General features: G+C 42.7%; 1 protein-coding gene across 1 annotated transcript in view; it reads right to left on the bottom strand.

The window, feature by feature from the left end:
• The window catches only part of LOC148512613 (protein-glutamine gamma-glutamyltransferase 5-like), a 52245-nt gene extending 35432 nt beyond the window's left edge, over positions 1-16813 (bottom strand). Inside the window, exons 1-5 of the mRNA XM_088481940.1 lie at positions 16709-16813; positions 6844-7023; positions 6424-6666; positions 4800-4918; positions 1642-1770 (exon numbers count right to left, since the gene is read on the bottom strand). Of these exons, the coding sequence (XP_088338066.1) occupies positions 1642-1770; positions 4800-4918; positions 6424-6666; positions 6844-7023; positions 16709-16718 (681 nt within the window). The 5' untranslated portion in view covers positions 16719-16813. The remainder of the gene's footprint in view (positions 1-1641; positions 1771-4799; positions 4919-6423; positions 6667-6843; positions 7024-16708) is intronic.
• Positions 16814-19545: the final 2732 nt, after the last annotated feature.

Below are 19545 nucleotides of genomic sequence, written 5' to 3'. Positions count from 1 at the left end.
TTTTCTAGGGGTGTGTGTGAAATTAGGGTGGACCCTGTTTTTCCAATACAATTAGGGCCGTATTCAATTAGTTTCACCTCGGCGAAAAAGTTCCACCTACCCGACTTTTTGCCTACATCGCGTGTTTTGGACGCGAAAACTTATCGTACGCGTCCCCACTTTTCGCCCTATTTAATTACTAACCAGGCGAAAACGGCAAGCGGCAAATGCAGAACAGGAGAAAAGTACTGTCAGAAGTGGGGAAATCAGTCTGAACCCCCCAAAAAGATTCACTAACATTGGGGATCAATGTAGAAGTGTTCCAATAACCCTAATAAAGCTCTTTGGGGTACTGAAGTTGTTTAAAATCCTTGTTATTAGAGTCCTTGTAAAAGTGGTGAAGAATGCCATTAAGCAGCATTTTTTGGTGACAGTAAGTAGTCCTGTCAAATTTGGGGTACTTGAAAATGGGTGCTAGCATATTTGAAATGATCTAAAGTGAAGTTTAAAAAAATGTGAAAAATGCACTTGTTGCAATCCCAAAAACACCTGACCCATCCTTGCAGACCCCTAAGAAGGCTATTTCGCTAGTTTTTATGCTTTTCCCCCCACTTTGGATTTTTACGCCCTCAAAATGAAAGTACTTTTTTGAGGTGTTCTTTGGTTTTTTTCCCTGAAGTTTTTTACACAGTTGTCCTTTGGGGGCTGTCCCAAGGGTTCTGAGTGGTTTCCCCATGTTTACACCCAAAAATAAAAATGTTGCACTTCTTTTCTCCTGCTATTCTTAGAGAAATCTTTTTCGCCATTGCATTGCATTGACTTTCCGCGTAGGCAAAAACCGGCTGGAATTGAATTTGGAGATAAATTCCGGCCACGCGGAAAGCCCCGATCAGCGATACGTTTCCTCGGAAAACGCTTTTCGCTTCTAATTGAATATGGCCCTTAGTATGGATCTGACTTTAACCCACACCCGGCATAGTATGGGCCTGACAGAGCCACGCACAATGCCGATATTTATGTCGTTGAGTGATTTTTTTGCTACTGTGTGTGCGTGAGAATCCCTAAAATCTCCTATGGTGTATGCATTACACAGAGTGTATACACAAAGGCGCTGCAGTGATTGAGATGGACGGTATCAGCAATGACTTGGAAAAGTGATGGGCGGTTACTGGGAGGTGCCTTAGGTCGACATGGAGATAATCCATGTTTTTGGAGTGTCGGTGAAAGTGGTGTCATACACAGACACTCAGTTGCTCATATAGGAGACCACACGCGGACGGAGAAACTGCACCTGCCAGAGGGCTGGTGCAACTTTCAATGATGCAACTGATGGTACGTCTAAAGATGCAGCAATCTTTATTTTAGCGCCTATGGATACTGGCAGTGGGCATTTCAGTCTTTGCACGTTCGCCGCACTGAAGTACACCAGGAAAGCGCATTTGCATAAAGTCATGGCTGTGTCTCATTCCAGTTATGAATCAACCCCTATATGTCACCCAAATGTTAATTAAGACAGTTTAAAATACTCTGAATTTGTGTCTTTCTCATTTGCATACTCCAGAAGTAAAAAATAAATACAATTGAATTAACTTACAGTACTCAACATGTCAATAGTTACTAGTTTGTTGTATAAGTGATTACTTACTTAAAATTCAAACTCACCATGGCACATACTATTCTGCTAATGTATACAGGATTATTCCTGAAAGATAAATCCTTAAATGCATCCTGAAGGTAGTTTAAATTCTTGTCCAATATCCTTAGGCTGATGTCCAAAATATCATCTTCCCACTACAAAGAAGGGTTGAGTTAGTTTATTATATAATAGTATTCCCCAAAGGGCAGTTACAGCCTTGCACATAATATACAGTACATAGATTTATGCATGCTGAATGATCCAACTGTTATTGTTGTCCCTCTTGTTATGTCTCTAATTTCATAGAGGCCTATTTATCAGTCTGGGGCTATAAAGAATCCATTAGTAACAGTCTTTATAAGCATTATTTGAAATTATTTTCATCTGATATCAACATCCCGAGAATGCGGTAGCAGAACATGTATCACCACAATTCTTGTTAAACAAATGCGAATATTACCATCGGTGGGAGAGATCACTTTGATGTATAAGCCCTATAGCTGGTGAAGACATACTCTTTCACCACCACCAGAGTTTTTCACTGATCAATAAAATGACCACTTACAGTAGTTCACTGACTTAAATAGTTTATTTTCAACTTAAAGTTAAACGGGATGTGGCGGAGCATATGTCGAGTCCCTTTGCTAGTCCCTTTATAACACACAATATTAATATATCATATGTGTAAGTATCTGTAAAAAAAACTTTATAAACAATGAGTTCTGATGTCATTGGTTATAATTTGCGTTGATTAGAAGTAATGGACTGCTTACTATGAATTATTATGGATATTAGAGGTCATGTACAATTTCTGTGACTTGTGTAAAAGCAATTTGCATACAGCTTTGTGCTTTTATAAAACTTCTAATATTTATATTTTTTACAGTAATGAGTGCAATCCCCATAGATCTACCACTAGAACTTCTGACTCTTTTACAATGTAATAGTTGTGGTTATGATTTATTGGCCATGGTTATGGATAACATAATTGGGGGGGATACGCTTAGAATACCGTTGCCGAAATCCCGATACCTGTCAGAATCCTGGCGCCGACATCCTGAAGGTCAGTAGCAGGGTTAGGGGTTAGGCACTAGGCGGAGGGGGGTTAGGGTTAGGCACTGGATGGGAGGGTTAGGGTTAAGCACTAGGGGGAGATAGTTAGGTTTAGGGTGCGGGGAGGGGGAGGTTAGGTTCAGGCAGCGGGGGGGGGGTTATGGTAGGGATACGGGTAGGGTTAGGATACCTACCGACAAGTGTCGGTATCCTAACCCTGTTGCGATGCTGGTGTCGGGATTTTGACAGCCGAGGTCCCGAGCGCTGGCATCCCGTACCCATCCCAATTGGGGAAGTGGCCAGGTCCAGAAAAGATCAATAAAATGGCAGAGAGAAGGAAAAGTGGAAACAGGCACAACTAAATGACTTTGCTCATAACTATCATAAAGGTGTAGCATAAACTAGCATAAAACTATGTCTACCATAGTAAACAATTGAGCAAAAAAAAAACACCATACAACCAACAACATTTGAGGTTATAGTTCCTTTAAAGATGATCCAATTGCATAACATAAATGCATGTGGCTATACCACATGAATAACGCATTACACACTGTCCAAAATATATACAAACATATAATGTAAATATGTTGTAATATCAAAATGGAGGGATAGGTGCTAGGAGAAAACATAACCGAAAGCCACAATAGATCTAATGCAAGAATATATAGGATCTACAAATCTCAAAGTATATGCACTTACACCATTGCTGAATCTCTTGTGTCTGACACATGATTAAGATCTTTCGCTTTTGAAACTTCATGGTTCAGAGTAACACTATCGCTGTGTACACACCATCCGATCGTGTAACCCAGAGATGCGGCGACCAATACAACGATACATTGCGAGCGCTGTACACACTGCACAATCCGGCACGATGTATTGCTACATAATGCATGTAACTACACTGTGTCGTTCATTATGTTGTCCCATCTGCCTGGGCTATCGGAAACAACGTATCAGCGTACACACTATACCATGTGTAGGATATATTGTTCCGGTCCGCGTCAGAACAGAAAAATATATATTGTACAATATAGTGTGTACCCAGCTTAAACTTCAACATGCTCTATATCTGCCAACACTGTAAATCCATAGTTTTGTTCTTTTATCTATAGCAACATGTTTTCCCACTTTTTTATTATTGGTCCTGGTGAGTCCTTCTAGTTATCCTGCGTCTAGGACTGGGGGACAAGTTACACCACGAAGATAAGGGACTGCAATAGTACCAAAGTTGATTTAGCAAAATTGGAAGTACAGAGGCAAATGCAGGATTTCCGGAGGGAGGTTTCCAAATGCTTAATTTTACAGCGACAGTAGCCACCCATGAAGCATTTAACCAGCTATAGTCTGTCTTATTTAAAGTATAATGTATGTAATAATACTTCAGACATATACAGGGCCAGCTATCACGGTAAGCTGTTATATGTGGCAGTAGGGCTAGCCTGAATGAGATTAATATTTTTTCCTGGATGTAGGCACCATTCCACAATCCAAATCCCCTGCCCTGTGTAGCATTGGAGCAATTCCGGGAGTCTGGAGAAGCAACAGAAGAACCTGGACAAATATGTAAACATATGTGTATGTTATGCAGTATTAATAATTAGCAACATTGATAATCTATAGCAATATACCCGTAACAGTGCATCTTTTCCAAATTTCCTAGTTAGTGCACAGGTTCTAATTATTTCACTTGTGATACTGAGATCTGGAAAACATGCAACTCTAGTAAAATTATAAATATACATTTACTATTTTGATCATGGTGTGAGCCAGAGTGTGGGGTTTCCAAGCAACTGGAACCTCCCCTGCATTTGCCTATCAAGTACATTTTACTAATTTGATTTGTACTCGTATATATCCAAAACCTTCTTTCATTTATGTGTTGTGTCTTTCTTTCATGTTTTCACATACTGTCTATCTTTCCATTTTGATACTGAACTTATTTATAAATTAACTGTCATGAATATTGGTGGCCTTCATAATGTATGTAGGTTATATGGGTGTTCCCAAGGCAAAGTATCTTCTTTTACTCTTGCACAAAACTCCTTACCCATTCCAACTTGCTTCGAGGTAGGACATGTACATATATTACAGTAATTACAGTGGATGAAAGCAATACACCAATTACCTGTCCATAATTCCAGGGACAGGGAGAAATCCATTTATGATTGCCTTGGTAAACAAATCCATAATCATTTATGATGTATTCCTGCCGCTTGGCTTCATCTTCCAGAAACACCTCATCATCTGTCAAGTTCAGACAAGATATTACCATAGAAACTATTGTAGACGACTACTACAGTATCATACATAATTGTCTTTTAGCTATGTCACATCAATTTGAGATATTAAGCAATGTTTCCATTTTCTAAGTACTCGAATTGTTTCTGCAAATAAATGTAAACATTGATTCCCACCCAAGGACTTAATTGTATGGAGTTTGTATATTCTCCAGGTGTTTGTCTTGGTTTCCTCTGAGTACTCTGGTTTCCCACAAATAACCCTAGTATGCATGTGTAAATGTGGTAGGAATATAGATTGTAAACTCACTGGGGCAGGGACTGATGTGAATGGGCAAATATTCTCTGTAAAGCGCTGTGGAATATATATGTGATACATAAATGTTAAATAAACCCATACTCGCCTACCCTCCCGATTTGGCCGAAAATCGGGTGCAGCTCCCGGCCCCCCTGGAAAGGCAGGCAAGCCTCCTGGCGGCCGCCGATCCCTCCCCAATCCCCCACATTTAACAGTTAAACCCACGCAGTGGAGGGGGGCGGTGACGTGATTTACGCTGAATTGCATCATTTTAGCCCCGCCCCCTGCTCCACAATGCTTGTATTATCAGCATTGTGTAGCGGGGTCGGTGCCAAAATGACGCGGTCACGTGGCCCCGCCCCATCATGACCACAAATGCCAGTCACCTGCCTGGCCACTCCCCCTTGTACCGGCTACGCCCCCTGCCAGTGATACGAGCAAATGATTTTTTTACACAAGGTGCGCGTGACGTCATGACATCACGCGCGCCGCATTGCTGCTCATACTGAGGAGCCTGCCGCAGCCTCACCACAGCGGAAAGATACAGCGGCGCAGCGGGAGCCAGCCGGAGTGGGAGCCAGCGTGGTGATGAGGTAAGTACTGGGCGCGGGGGGGCAATGCATAACGTGCACTACTTTAGGGGGCCAGGCGTATGGGGCACTGCATAAGGGGCACTACTACTTTAGGGGGCACTGCATAAGGGGCGCTGTATATGGGGCAAAACTACTATTGGCACTACTTTAGGGGGACCCCCTCAGCCAGCGCCCCTGGTGAGTGCCATCCTGGCCAATGGGTAGATACGCCCCTGTCCCCTGACACAGAAGGGAACACAGTAAGGACATTTAAGGGGAACTGTATAAAAACCATATAAACACGCAAGAAGTGTAAAAGTTGCCCATAGCAACTAATCAGCTTCTTTAAGCATTAATCAAGTGCATTATATAAAATGATTGATTCTGACTGGTTGCTAGGAGCAACTGCTATACTATTTGTAAGGTTTGAAATTATTTTCCCTTAATGCCCTAACTTATGTACTGATAATTCTGCCAACCACTGAGCCCCAGTGAACGAGTGGGGTTTCAAGAGGTTAAATTTAGACCCCTTGCCTACTGGCATAAAAAGTAAAAATGTCTATTACAGTAGCTCTTTTTGATTGCAGACATATTTCTATCTCATGATTTCACCTGTATGAAATGTAAAGCGATTTACCATACCTGCACACCAGGGATTGAAGAGTAGCACAAACATTCCCAGCTGATAGATGGTGGCTTTACCTCCTTTGGAAATTTGAACTTTTAGAGCATATTGCCCAATTCTAGCATTGGGAGAAGGCAACATGGTGATCAACACTGAGTTGGGCTCATTGCTCTGAATAACTGCACTCCAGGCCCTTCGATTTAAAGCCTTTGTTAGAGTAAATATTGCTTTGGTTCCAGACGCCTCGTCAGGCCATGGTCCTATTAACACAAAGTAGTTGGAGAACATGAGTTAAGGTGGATGAAAGGCAGTGTTCAGCATAGAAGGTTTGCATTACTGTAGGCGTCATACAACATCTTTTATTTGTTATGGGATATCTTCATTGTTATGCTAATATTTATGTTGGATATCTTTTATTAGTTCCTGTAGTCACTTGCCTGTTTCTGCAATGAAGATTATCTTGTCGGTCCCTTCTTGAAATCCCAATGTTTTGAAGTGCAACGCAATTAAAAATGGCTGTCCTCTTCGTATGATGAGACGTTTGTCACTAAGTTCCTTCGTGTGATGCAAAGTGTTATTTTTCTGGCAGTGAAAATCTGAGAAAGCAACCTCCAGCACTGGACAAGCAATAAAATATTAGTGTGGCTGTGTATAAATGCTCATTAACGGTAATTTGGGCAAAAACCATAAGAGATTTTAAAAGAACAGTTTACAAGAATAAAACATATTACAAGGCTCTTCTTTATGAGTAGGACAAAGATATGGATATTTCCATGTTTGAAAGATGCCTTGTTTCACAACACAGTAACACAGAGCAACCAATCAGACACCAGCTTTAATAAGTCCGCCATACAGGAGATCGATCCAATTCCTCATCATTTGTTATGAGCTGTTGAACCGCAACAATTGCACCAATTTTAGTAACAAACTTCCAACAGTTGGAGGTTAATTGCTAAAATTCCAACATAAGGGAGCTTATATAATTGGTTGTGACCTGCAGCCTCTACGGGAACTCCTTCCTGTATTTTTAAAACGGCATTCATTTTAAAGGCAAGACTAACTTGGCTTTGCCTTTAAAATGAATGCTGCTTTAAAAATACAGGAAGACTTGCAGGAGTTCCCGCAGCAGCTGCAAGTAGCAACCTACTGTAGAGCGGCCGCTGATTGGCTCCGGCTCCAGACAGTTCCCACGTGGGCTGGTCAGTGAGTCAGGAGCCGGAGCCAATCAGCGGCCGCTCTACAGTTAGCGGCCGTTGATTGGCTGGCGGCTCCTGACAGTTCACACTGATCAGTCAGGAGCCGGTTAGCGGTGTATGTGGTCACACACATACACCGGTAATGTAAGTATATGGTTCGGGTGCCGGTTTGTTTTTTTTGCCAAGACCCTTGGATGCTACGGAGACCAGCTGGAGGATGGAGGTGAGTATAAGATCTTTTTTTCAGGTACATCCAAACAGAATCTATGGGGATAAGTGGAAGTGAACAACTGGCAGTAGGTAAGTATGTGAGTGAGGTAGGTGTGTAATAAAGCTCTACTATATACTAGGGGTGAGCGGGTTCGGATTTCTGAAATCCGAACCCCCCCGAGGCCCCCCGATCCGAGGCCGATCCGAGTCAGGCTCGACTTTTCCCGCCTGACTCGGATCTGAAATCGAGGCAAAACGTCATCATCCCGCCTTCCGGGTCTCGCGGGTTTTGGATCCTATATAAGGTACCCGCGTCGGCGCCATTTTCTCACTCGGCTGTGGACAGTGAAGAGGGAGGGTGGGAGTTAGGGCAGGCTGGGCTGTGTAGTGTAGTGTAGTGTAGTGTTGTGCTGTGCTGTGCTGCGCTGTGCTGCTGTTGTCCATAGGGGCTGTGTCCACTACTTCAAAGTCCATAGGGGCTGGCTGGACTGTGTTGTGCAGTCAGTTGTCCATAGGGGCTGTGTCCACTCCAAAGTCCTGTGCAGTGTCCCAGTCCTAAAGGGGTGCTGTAGTGTTGTCCAGGGGGTGCTCTGTCCGTCAGGGGTGCTCCCGCAAAGTGCAAAAAAAAATAATTTTTTTTTCTGTGTTTGTGAATTGTGTGCACTGTGGCTGCACATGCATCAACAAAGGAGCAGCGCCAAGCGTGCGCCTGTGTCCCATAAGTAAAAGGCCGGCTGGCTTGTCCGTTAAAGGGTGCTGTAACCCCCAAAGGGCACTCCAAACAAAATAAAAAAATATTTTCTGTGTTTGTGAATTGTGTGCTTAGTAGCCGCACGTGCATCAACAAAGTAGTGCCAAGCGTGCGCCTGTGTCCCATAAATAAAGGGCCGGCTGGATTGACCGCTAAAGGGTGCTGTAACCCCCAAAGGGCACTCCAAACAAAATAAAAAAAATATATTTTTTTGTGTTTGTGAATTGTGTGCGCAGTAGCCGCACGTGCATCAACATAGTAGTGCTAAGCGTGCGCCTGTGTCCCATAAATAAAGGGCCGGCTGAATTGACCGCTAAAGGGTGCTGTAACCCCCAAAGGGCACTCCAAACAAAATAAAAAAATATTTTCTGTGTTTGTGAATTGTGTGCGCAGTAGCCGCACGTGCATCAACAAAGTAGTGCCAAGCGTGCGCCTGTGTCCCATAAATAAAGGGCCGGCTGGATTGACCACTAAAGGGTGCTGTAACCCCCAAAGGGCACTCCAAACAAAATAAAAATATATATTTTTTTGTGTTTGTGAATTGTGTGCGCAGTAGCCGCACGTGCATCAACAAAGTAGTGCCAAGCGTGCGCCTGTGTCCCATAAATAAAGGGCCGGCTGGATTGACCGCTAAAGGGTGCTGTAACCCCCAAAGGGCACTCCAAACAAAATAAAAAAATATTTTCTGTGTTTGTGAATTGTGTGGGCTGTAGCTGCACGTGCATCAACAAAGGAGCAGCGCTAAGCGTGCGCCTGTGTCCCATAAGTAAAGGGCCGGCTGGCTCATTTCTTAAAGGGTGGTGTAACCCACAAAGTGCACTAGTCTCCAACAAAAATAAAAAATTATTTTCTGTATTTGTGTGCGCCTTAGCCGCACGTATATATCAATATAACATAAATGGAGGACCAAACTTTCTCCGATAAAAATAGAATAGGGAAAGATCAAGAACCACTTCCTTCTAGTGCTGAAGCTGCTGCCACTAGTCATGACATAGACGATAACATGCCTTCAACGTCGTCTGCCAAGGCCGATGCCCAATGTCATAGTAGAGGGCACATACAATCCCAAATGACAAAGTTTAGGAAAATGACCTTGAAAAAAACATTTAAATCATCTGAAGAGAAACGTAAACTTGCCAATATGCCATTTACGACACGGAGTGGCAAGGAATTGCTAAGGTCTTTCCCTATGTTCATGACTAGTGGTTCAGCTTCACATGACGATGGAAGCCCTCCTCCCACTAAAAAATCAAACGCGTTAAGCTGGCAAAAGCACAGCGAAGAACTGTGCTTTCTAAGAAGATATCACAAATCCCCAAGGAGAGTCCAAGTGTGGTGGTGGTTGCGATGCCTGACATTCCCAGCACTGGACGGGAAGAGGTGGCTCTTTCCACCATTTGCACGCCCCCTGCAAGTGCTGAAAGGAGCACACACAGTCCACTTGCTGATATGCAAATTGAAGATGTCACTGTTGAAGTACAACAGGATGAGGATACTGGTGTAGCTGGCGCTGAGGAGGAAGTTGGCGAGGAGGATTCTGATGGTGATGTGGTTTGTTTAAATCAGGCTCCGGGGGAGACAGTTGTTGTCCGTGGGATGAAAAAGCCCATCACGGTCATGCCTGGGCAGAAGACCAAACATTCCACCTCTTTGGTCTGGCAATATTTCTATCCAAATCCGGACAACAACTGTCTTGCCATATGTACCATATGTAAAGGTGAAATAAGTAGGGGTAGGGACGTTAACCACCTAGGAACATCCTCCCTTATACGGCACCTGCAGTGCGTTCATAAAAAGTTACTGTCAAGTTCAGAAACTTTGGCTAAGACCGTAAGCAGTCTAGGGACACCTAAATCCCGTTGTCCTGTTGTATCCAAGCACCTGCAAACCACACCGTCAACTCCCTCCTCGTCAATTTCCTCCTTAGTCAGGATCGGAAGTAGTCCTGCAGGCCATGTCACTGGCATGACTGACTCTCCTATCCGGGATTCCTCCAGAGGATCCTGCATTGCTATGCCTCCTGCTGCCGCTGCTGCTGCTGGGAGTCGTTCATCATCCCAGAGAGGAAGTAGGAACACCACTACTTTTACTAAACAATTGACCCTCCAACAGTCCTTAGCGAGGAGGATGAAGTACGACTGCAGTCATCCTGAAGCAAAACGTATAACTGAGGCCTTGACTGCTATGTTGGTGTTAGACGTGAGTCCGGTATCTGCCATTAGTGCAGTGGGATTTAGACAATTGATGGAGGTAGTGTGTCCCCGGTTCCAAATCCCGTCTAGATTCCACTTCACTAGGCAGGCGATACCGAGACTGTACAGAAACGTCAGAAAAAGTGTCCTCAGTGTCCTGAAAAATGCCGTTGTACCCAATGTCCACTTAACCATGGACATGTGGACAAGTGGAACAGGGCAGACTAAGGACTTTATGACTGTGACAGCCCACTGGGTAGATGTATCACCTTACGCAGCAACAGCAGCAGCGTCACCAGTAGCAGCATCTCAGAAACGCCAGCTCGTTCCAAGGCAGGCTACGCTGTGTATCACCGGTTTCAGAAGGAGGCACACCGCCGACAACCTCTTAGAGAAACTGAGGGAAATCATCGCCCAGTGGCTTACCCCACTTAGACTCTCCTGGGGATTTGTGATACCACTTTCGCCATTCAGCGACTGCGTGCCGAAGACTGGAGCGCCAGCAAACACTCTTGAACCTGCCCCGCCATCACCTGAAGCAAGAGGTTGTGACGCGGTGGAACTCAACCCTCTATATGCTTCAGAGGATGGAGGAGCAGCAAAAGGCGATTCAAGCCTATACATCCACCTATGACATAGGCAAAGGAGGGGGTATGCTCCTGACTCAAGCGCAGTGGAGAATGATTTCCGTGTTGTGCAAGGTTCTCCAGCCCTTCGAACTTGCCACACGTGAAGTCAGTTCAGACACTGCCAGCTTGTGTCAGGTCATTCCCCTCATCAGGCTTTTGCAGAAGCAACTGGAGAAAGTGAAGGAGGAGCTAAGACGGAGCGATTCCGCTCGGCATGTGGGACTTGTGGATGAAGCCCTTCATTCGCTTTGCCAGGATTCCAGGGTGGTCAATCTGTTGAAATCAGACCACTACATTTTGGCCACCGTGCTCGATCCTAGGTTTAAAGCCTATGTGGTGTCTCTCTTTCCGGCCGACACAAGCCTGCAGAGGTGCAAAGACCTGCTGGTGAAAACACTGTCAGCTGAAGCGGAACGTGACACGTCAACAGCTCCTTCTTCATTTTCTCCCGCAACTGGGGCTGCCAGGAAAAAACATAGGTATCCTAAGCAACCCGCTGGCGGTGATGCAGGGCAGGCAGGACCAAGTTTGGACATCTGGTCCGGACTGAAGGACCTGGCAACAATTTCTGACATATCTACTGTCACTGCATATGATACTGTCACCATTGACAGAATGGTGGAGGATTACATCGGTGACAGCATCCAAGTAGGCATGTCAGACAGTCCGCACCTGTACTGGCAGGAAAAAGAGGCAATTTGGAGGCCCCTGTACAAACTGGCTCTATTTTACCTGAGTTGCCCCCCTCCAGTGTGTACTCCGAAAGAGTGTTTAGTGCAGCCGGGAACCTTGTCAGCGAAAGGTGTAGGAGGTTGCTTCCACAAAATGTGGAGAAGATGATGTTCATAAAAATGAATTATCAACTCTTCCAGGGAGACCAGCATACAGAACGTACAGAGAGACCTGTGGTGGTGGATTCCAGCGGGGACGAGTTAATACTCTGTGAGGATGAGGGTGTACACAACACTGAAGAGGGTGAGGAATCGGTGGATGAGGAGGATGAGGATGACATCTTGCCTCCGTAGAGCCAGTTTGTGCAGGGACAGATTAATTGCCAGCTTGTTTTGTGGGGGCCCAAACGAACCAATCATTTCAGCCACAGTCGTGTGGCAGACCCTGGCGCTGAAATGATTGGTTTGTTAAAGTGTGCATGTCCTGTTTATACAACATAAGGGTGGATGGGAGGGCCCAAGGACAATTCCATCTTGCACCTCTTTTTTTTCTTTGCATTTGCATTATGTACAGTTTGGGGCCTAGTTTTTCAAACTGCCAAATTCTGTGATTATAGCTGTTTTTATGCTTTTTTAAAAAAAAAATACTGATCCAAAACACAAAACCCAGAACCCAAAACACGGAAGGGTGGTTTTGGCAAAACCAATCCAGATCCAAAACACGAAGAAAGATCCAGATCCAAAACCAAAACACAAAACACAAAAAGTGGCCGGTGCACACCCCTACTATATACGGTGTGTGTTCTTTCTTTTTTTAACTATTTATTTTACAGTCGGGTACAGGTGCCGGCCACCTGCTGGCACTTGTAGTTCCACAAGTGCCAAAGGGCAGGCATGCTGGCATCTGTAGTTCCACTGTAAAATACAATAGTTTTCTACTATTTAACACTTTATTACTCCCGTACCCACAGCCCAGGGGTGCGGGGAAGAGCCCTGGACTTCAGACCAAGCCTGGGGTTTTGGGAGAGGGGGGACCCCTTTTTGGGGGTACTCACCTTCCCTGAGATCCCCGGCTTGGCCCGACTGGCTTGGGGTGAGAATGCTTTGGCCATGGAGACCCGGTAATAGGGTCGCCTGGCTGTGGCATTACACTCCGGTCGGGTGCTGGTTTTAAATATAGGGGACCCCTATGCAATTCCCCCCACCCCAATTTTTTAAACCAGCAACGGCCCTGCAGCCAGATGCTGGGTCCTAAATTACGGGAGAACCCTACTCGTTTTGTTCTCCATAATTTTTGGAACCAGGACTGGCTGACTAGTCCGAGGCTGGTTATGCTTTTGGGGGCGGGACCCTACGTAATATTTTTTAAAACACACATGTACAACACACAAGCAGCCTTCACATATCTCACTGATATGTGCAGGCTGCTAGATCGAGAGAGAAAACATTGCAATCTCGGGTGAGTAATCTCATCTAGACTTGCAACTCGGGGGAGATATCTCAATCTGCTTCACCATCGGAAAACTCACTTTCAGCCAAACTCACTTCTTAGTAAATTTGCGAGATGAAAAACGGGAAATTCACCCGAGATTCGGCGATGCAAATCAAGATAAAAAAAAAAAAACTTGATCAAACTCTAATCTTAGTAAATTTACCCCTAACAGGGGTATTCAATATGAAACGAAAACTTTGCCGTCTATGCGTGACGAAGTTTTCGTAGCACATTGGAGCTTTTGCTGGCGAAAAAGTATTGCGCGCGCCTCCGATTATACCCGTATTCAATTTATATAATATCGGCGAAAGCGGCACCCGGCGAATGTGAAATCAGCGAAAACTTCGCAGATTTTTTGGGAAATGACCCTAACACCCCCAAAAAGATGCTCTGACATGGGGGATCCCCCCCGATTAGCCCTGCTGAAGGTTTTGGGGTCTTTAAACAGGCTCAATAGCTGCTATTTTGGGGATTTGGGATTAGGGAAGGTGGTGAAGAATAGTATTTAGAAGTTTTTTTGCAGAAAATAAGTAGTCCCAGCAAATTTGGGGTACTTGAAAATGGGGGTGAGCATATTTAAAAGTTGCTAAAGTGAAGTTTTAAAAAACGTGAAAAGTCCACCTGCCGCAAACACCTGCAATGAAAAAAACACCTGGGGCATACTTGGGGACCCCCCTAGATTGTAGTTCGATAGTTTTTGACTTTGTACCCCCCATTTTTTTTTTCACCCCCAAAATGAAAGTGCTTTATTTGGGGTCTTCTGAGGTATTTTTTTTTTATTTTTTGACACAGTTTACCTTTGGTGGACTGTCTGAAGGTTGCTGGGTGGTTTCCGAAATGTTGCACCCCAAAACCCCAATTCTGCACTTTTTTTCGCCTCCCATTCCTTGGTAATACTTTTTCGCAGGGACAAATGCAATATACTTTTCGCACCGGCGAAAAGTTTTCAAATTGATTACGGCGTAAAAGTAAAAGCGGCGAAAATGACGTCATCCGAGCGAAAACCTCGCAGAAACGCCGTTTTCGATCCATATGGAATACCCCTATAAATGTTTTCATGAACATAAATCAAAACAGAGACATCTAAAGGTTATAACATGTACTAATTCTGCCCAACAAAACAATGAAATCATTTGTAAAGTTCAATTATGTTTAATTACAATAAACCAATAAACATTTATATAGTTTTATGAACAATAGTATATTATATTATTTCTGTACTCCAGGCATAAGACTTATTATTTTTCAGACATATAATTAGAAGTTAATTGCTGAACTTCTGTCTAGCTCTGTAGCGATTGTGGTGAAATAATTAGGATACAGACACCTGAATTCTAAGCTTTAGGTGTTTGGGGGTTTAGCATGTATATACTTTAACTCTTCCTGCTTAATATTTTAAATACTGATACAAATACAGTAACTAAATCAAGGCTAAATAGAAAGATTTCTAATCTCAAATTTAATATGATGGTGCCTTTGTAATTAATTAGAGGAGTGGAGAAAAGTGGAAAGATGGGAAAATATTTGTTATGGTATTAAATAATAAAAAAATATGAATCTAGGCTGATTTACATTTTAAATAACTGCTGAAATAGCTGCTTGTCATGTATGCCTACAGTAGATTTTGCTGGCAGCGTTCAGAATTTGTGCTACATATGGTGCATTGAAAATTTTGGACCTGAAGTATTGTGACATGAGAGTACATAGTGAAACCATATACTTAGAATGAATTGCTTGTTGATATTAGCACAGACATGCATGAGCCATCTGTCCACGAGAAAATGCATAACATACACAGTAAAGAAAAACTTTTGTAGAATAAAAAAAGGTGATCAGTATGAATGAACGCCGGACGAGAGCCCGGCGGTCAAAATTCCGACACCGGCAGGCCGAACAGCGGAGATCCCGACAGAGATGAGTAAACTACCTAACCCTCCCCTCTCCCCCCCCTAACCATAACCCTCCTTTAGGGGTGCCTAACCCTAATCCCCCAATCTGTCCAATCTTGTGGTTGGAATGAAAATCTGGTAATGTGTGGGAGCCAATGACAATTGACCATTTGCTCACAAACACTAAAAAAGAGACAAAAATTGTCATCCAGATAAATTGGTTAAATCAAATTAATTTAACCAATTTGACCAATCATTTTTGCCCATTTTCCAGTGTTTAAGACCATATGGTCGATTGTCATTGGCTCCCATACATTACCAGATTTTCATTCCAACCAGCCAGATTGGACAGATATCTGACAGATAATTGTAGAGTGTATGCCCAGCATGAGGAATAGATAACCTTAAGTGGTCAAACGAAATCACCTGAGCAAGAAATATATGAAAGAGAGACCTAGCTTCTGTTTAGAGTTCTTGTAAGGACACAAGAGCACAACATGGAACATACAATGAAAAATAATATTATTATTAGTAGTCTGCTTCTAAAATACCACAGTCTCAGGTCCTAACTCTGGTGAATGATACAGATTTACAGTGATGAACATGAGCCGGAAACACTATCATTTTGTATACTTCACATGGATTTCTTTCTATTTATTTTATAGGTAGGCTGCATTTATATTTGTTTTATAAATACATGTTCACAAATTAGAACGCATTTATGGTATTTATAAAGGTGCCATTGTTCAAAGGCCATATCTGTCCCATCATCCGCTTATTCTAATCTGGATAATAATGGCAGCATTTATTTTATATGTTTTTTTGACAGTATAATTCAGCTATATATATAGTTTAATGCTATTATTAACTAGCTGACCCATATACCTTTTGCCATAAAGGGAAAATAAACAATTTTGTTGCATGATATATTTGCATACTTGGAGCTACATGAGTGGAAACAGCCATATTGTTTGCTCGAACAAAAGGTCAAATAAAATCTCAGCAATATGGGGCCCAAATTATTGTTATATAAAATGCAAAACACTTGTAACAGAATAAAATATATCCCAAACATGAAAATACTGTTTTACTGAGCAGAAGCTCTACGAAGCATGTATAACTTATACATGTTTATTAAATGTTTTAGTATATGTCTGCTATTCAAACTGTATTAGCTATTAGAGGTTTCATGGAAAAGCACTATAAAATAGTTATACTTCCATTACACCCATCACTAATATTGTTACTACTTTTATACCCTATAGTACCTACCTTGCGCCATTATTTCTTGCCTTTGTCCTTATTGAACAGATCCTGCTTTTTTCTAATATGGAGCCAAATCTACTAGACGGACTACATGGAGACACTGACTGCTTTGTTCCCTGCTGGATGGAATATAAAACAGAAGAGAGAAGGTGGGGCGGCAGGAGTCATTGCGGTGTTTCTGACTTGGTAAAATCACAACTGGTTTGCTCACTTGAAACAGTTTTTTTCTTGCCAACTTTGTAGGCGCGGCTATGGATTACTAGGTCTTTTTCATTATTTCATCACTTTCTTGGAGAAGTACTTTCTTTTGTATTGTCTGATAACAAGCTATTAAATATGTTAAGATGCACTTAAGTGAAAATGTCACGGTTTTCTGTAATATATATCTATATATATTAGGGATGTGCGTCGACCAACGTGCTTTGGTTTTGGATCTATATCTCCTTGTGTTTTGGATCTGGATTTGGTTTTGGCAAAACCACCCCTTGCGTGTTTTAGTATTGGTTTTGGATCTGTATTTTTTTTAAAAACTGATAAAAACAGCTTTTTTTAGTTCCTACAGTATTTTTAACCTTAATAATATTAATTTCCACTTGTTTCCAGTCAATTTTGACCACCTCACAGCTCACAATATTGTTTTTATCTGGTTTAGGCCCAAAATTTGCACCAAGCTAGCTGGCTGACTAAGTTAAGCGGGAGCAGTGGGCAGCACAAACACATATGTTTTTATTAATAAAAAGGCCTGAGGTTGATTGGTTGATAGGTAGTACATTTTATTTCATTTTGATTCTGGAGCAAATTTATGAGGGAGGAGGGGAGGGGAGAAGGGGAAACATAGACAAAAAATATTTTACTCATTCACATAAGTCCTTGCCCCAGAAGAATCCTTGAGCGCTATGCCTGCTGATGCTGCTGGGAGTGGATTTTCATCCCAGAAAGGGACCAGGAAGACTACTAGTAGTGTTTTAAAAAACAATTGACTGTTAAACAATCCTTTGCAAAGATTCCACTTCACTAGAAAAGCATTTCCCAACCTGTACAGGGACATTAAAAAACTTAATTAGTGGCCTCCAAAATGCTGTTGTACCCACTGTCCACTTAACCACAGATATGTGGACAAGCTGAACAGAGCAAATGCAAGATTTAAAATTTGAGGTTTAAGTCTTATGTTGTGTCTTATGTTATGTTGTGTCTATCTTGAGAATCCTTGAGTGCTATGCCTACTGTTGCTGCAAGTGGATTTTCATCCCAGAAGGGATGAAGATGTTGTGTCTTTCTTCCCAATGGACACAGATCTGAAGAGATGCAAAGAGCTCTTGGTAAGCAAATTGTCAGCTCAAGTGGCATGTGATGTAGCGGTGGCTTCTCCTTCAGTTTCTCCAGCAAGTGCATCTGCAGAGAAAAATCTAAACTTTCCCAAAAACCCACTGGTGATGCAGATGAGTCAAAACAACCAAGTTTTTTTTGTCTTGTACCCAGGCATTACAATGGGCTTTTTCTTATCATGGGCAACAACTGTTTCATCCACTGCTGCCTAATTTACATAATCAACATCCTCATCAACAACATCCTCATCATCAACATCCTCATCAACATCCTCATTAGCGTCAGCTACACACATATCCTACTCATCCTGGTGCACTTCCACAGAAGCATCCTCGATTTCTATGTCAGAATGTTCACTTGTGCTTACATCATCATAAGAGGCAAAGCTACCAGTCATAAATAAAGGCCAAAGCCTTAGCCTTTCCTTGCCACTTCATGTGGTGAAACTGGCTTATTGCCAATTTTATGTCTTTCAGCAACTAACTTTCCCTTTGATGTTTTCTTCTTTACCACTGTAAAAGATTGGTTCTTAATTTTAGATTCCCTGACTTAACCCCTGTATGCCCTTGGGAATCGGCTTTAGTAGATGATGTAGATGGACTAGTATCGTCATGACTGGTGGCACTGGCAGCAGCCCCAGCACTAGTATGTGGTTCCTACTCTCCTCTCAAGTCTCAACTGATCGTTCTCCATATCAACAAACACGAATTAAGTGGGGTACAGCACACACGTCAATTTGTACCAATTTTAAATATTACAATGCGGTTTCAATGACCTACAGTGTCACAAGATTTTTTCTGAATAAGAAAAGAATAACACACTGTGCTGCCACTTACCGTGTCACAAGATTATTTATGAATAAGAATAACACACTGTACTACCACTTAGTGTCACAAGTGGATGGTGTCACCCGGTGCAGCCCGCACCCCTCTAGTGATGCTAGTGGTCCCACTTCCAGCTGCTTTCCCATTCCAGCTCTGCCATTAGCTCTAACCCTGTTGTAGTGTCAGAACGCTATACTGCACAACACAAAATACTGTTCTATAATGTGGGTAGACTGCAGTGCATCGGAGACATTGTCATTGGGAGTCACTGATGCTCTACATGGAGCTCATTCCCACATGGAGTAAACAGATGTTGGAGCTGCTGTGAAGACCACAATCCACCTCATTGGAAAAAAATGGTGCTCAGACCACCATCCTTCTCATTAACTGGCCCAGCCACTAAAGCATTGAAGTAGGACTTGATACCTATCAGCCCAGTCTACAGGTTTTAATCTGTTACAATAATACAATTTATAAAAAAAAAATGTATTTAAAATATATAAGACCAGCAAAACTCAGATTCCAAAATAATTGCCGTACATTGTTCTTTACCGATTCGACTCAAGCAAAAGAAGACGTCTCACGTATGTTCAGACGACAAGACAGTCCTCCACACGATTGATTGAACTTATCTAATTTACCTGGTGTAGTTCATAGATTTAATGCATCTGTACTATAATAAGCTACTTGGGA

Source organism: Taudactylus pleione, unplaced genomic scaffold (assembly GCF_031769625.1).
Source record: "Taudactylus pleione unplaced genomic scaffold, aTauple2 ptg000279l, whole genome shotgun sequence".
In the NCBI taxonomy this organism is placed as follows: domain Eukaryota; kingdom Metazoa; phylum Chordata; class Amphibia; order Anura; family Myobatrachidae; genus Taudactylus; species Taudactylus pleione.
This window is presented reverse-complemented; position numbering and strand designations above follow the sequence as displayed.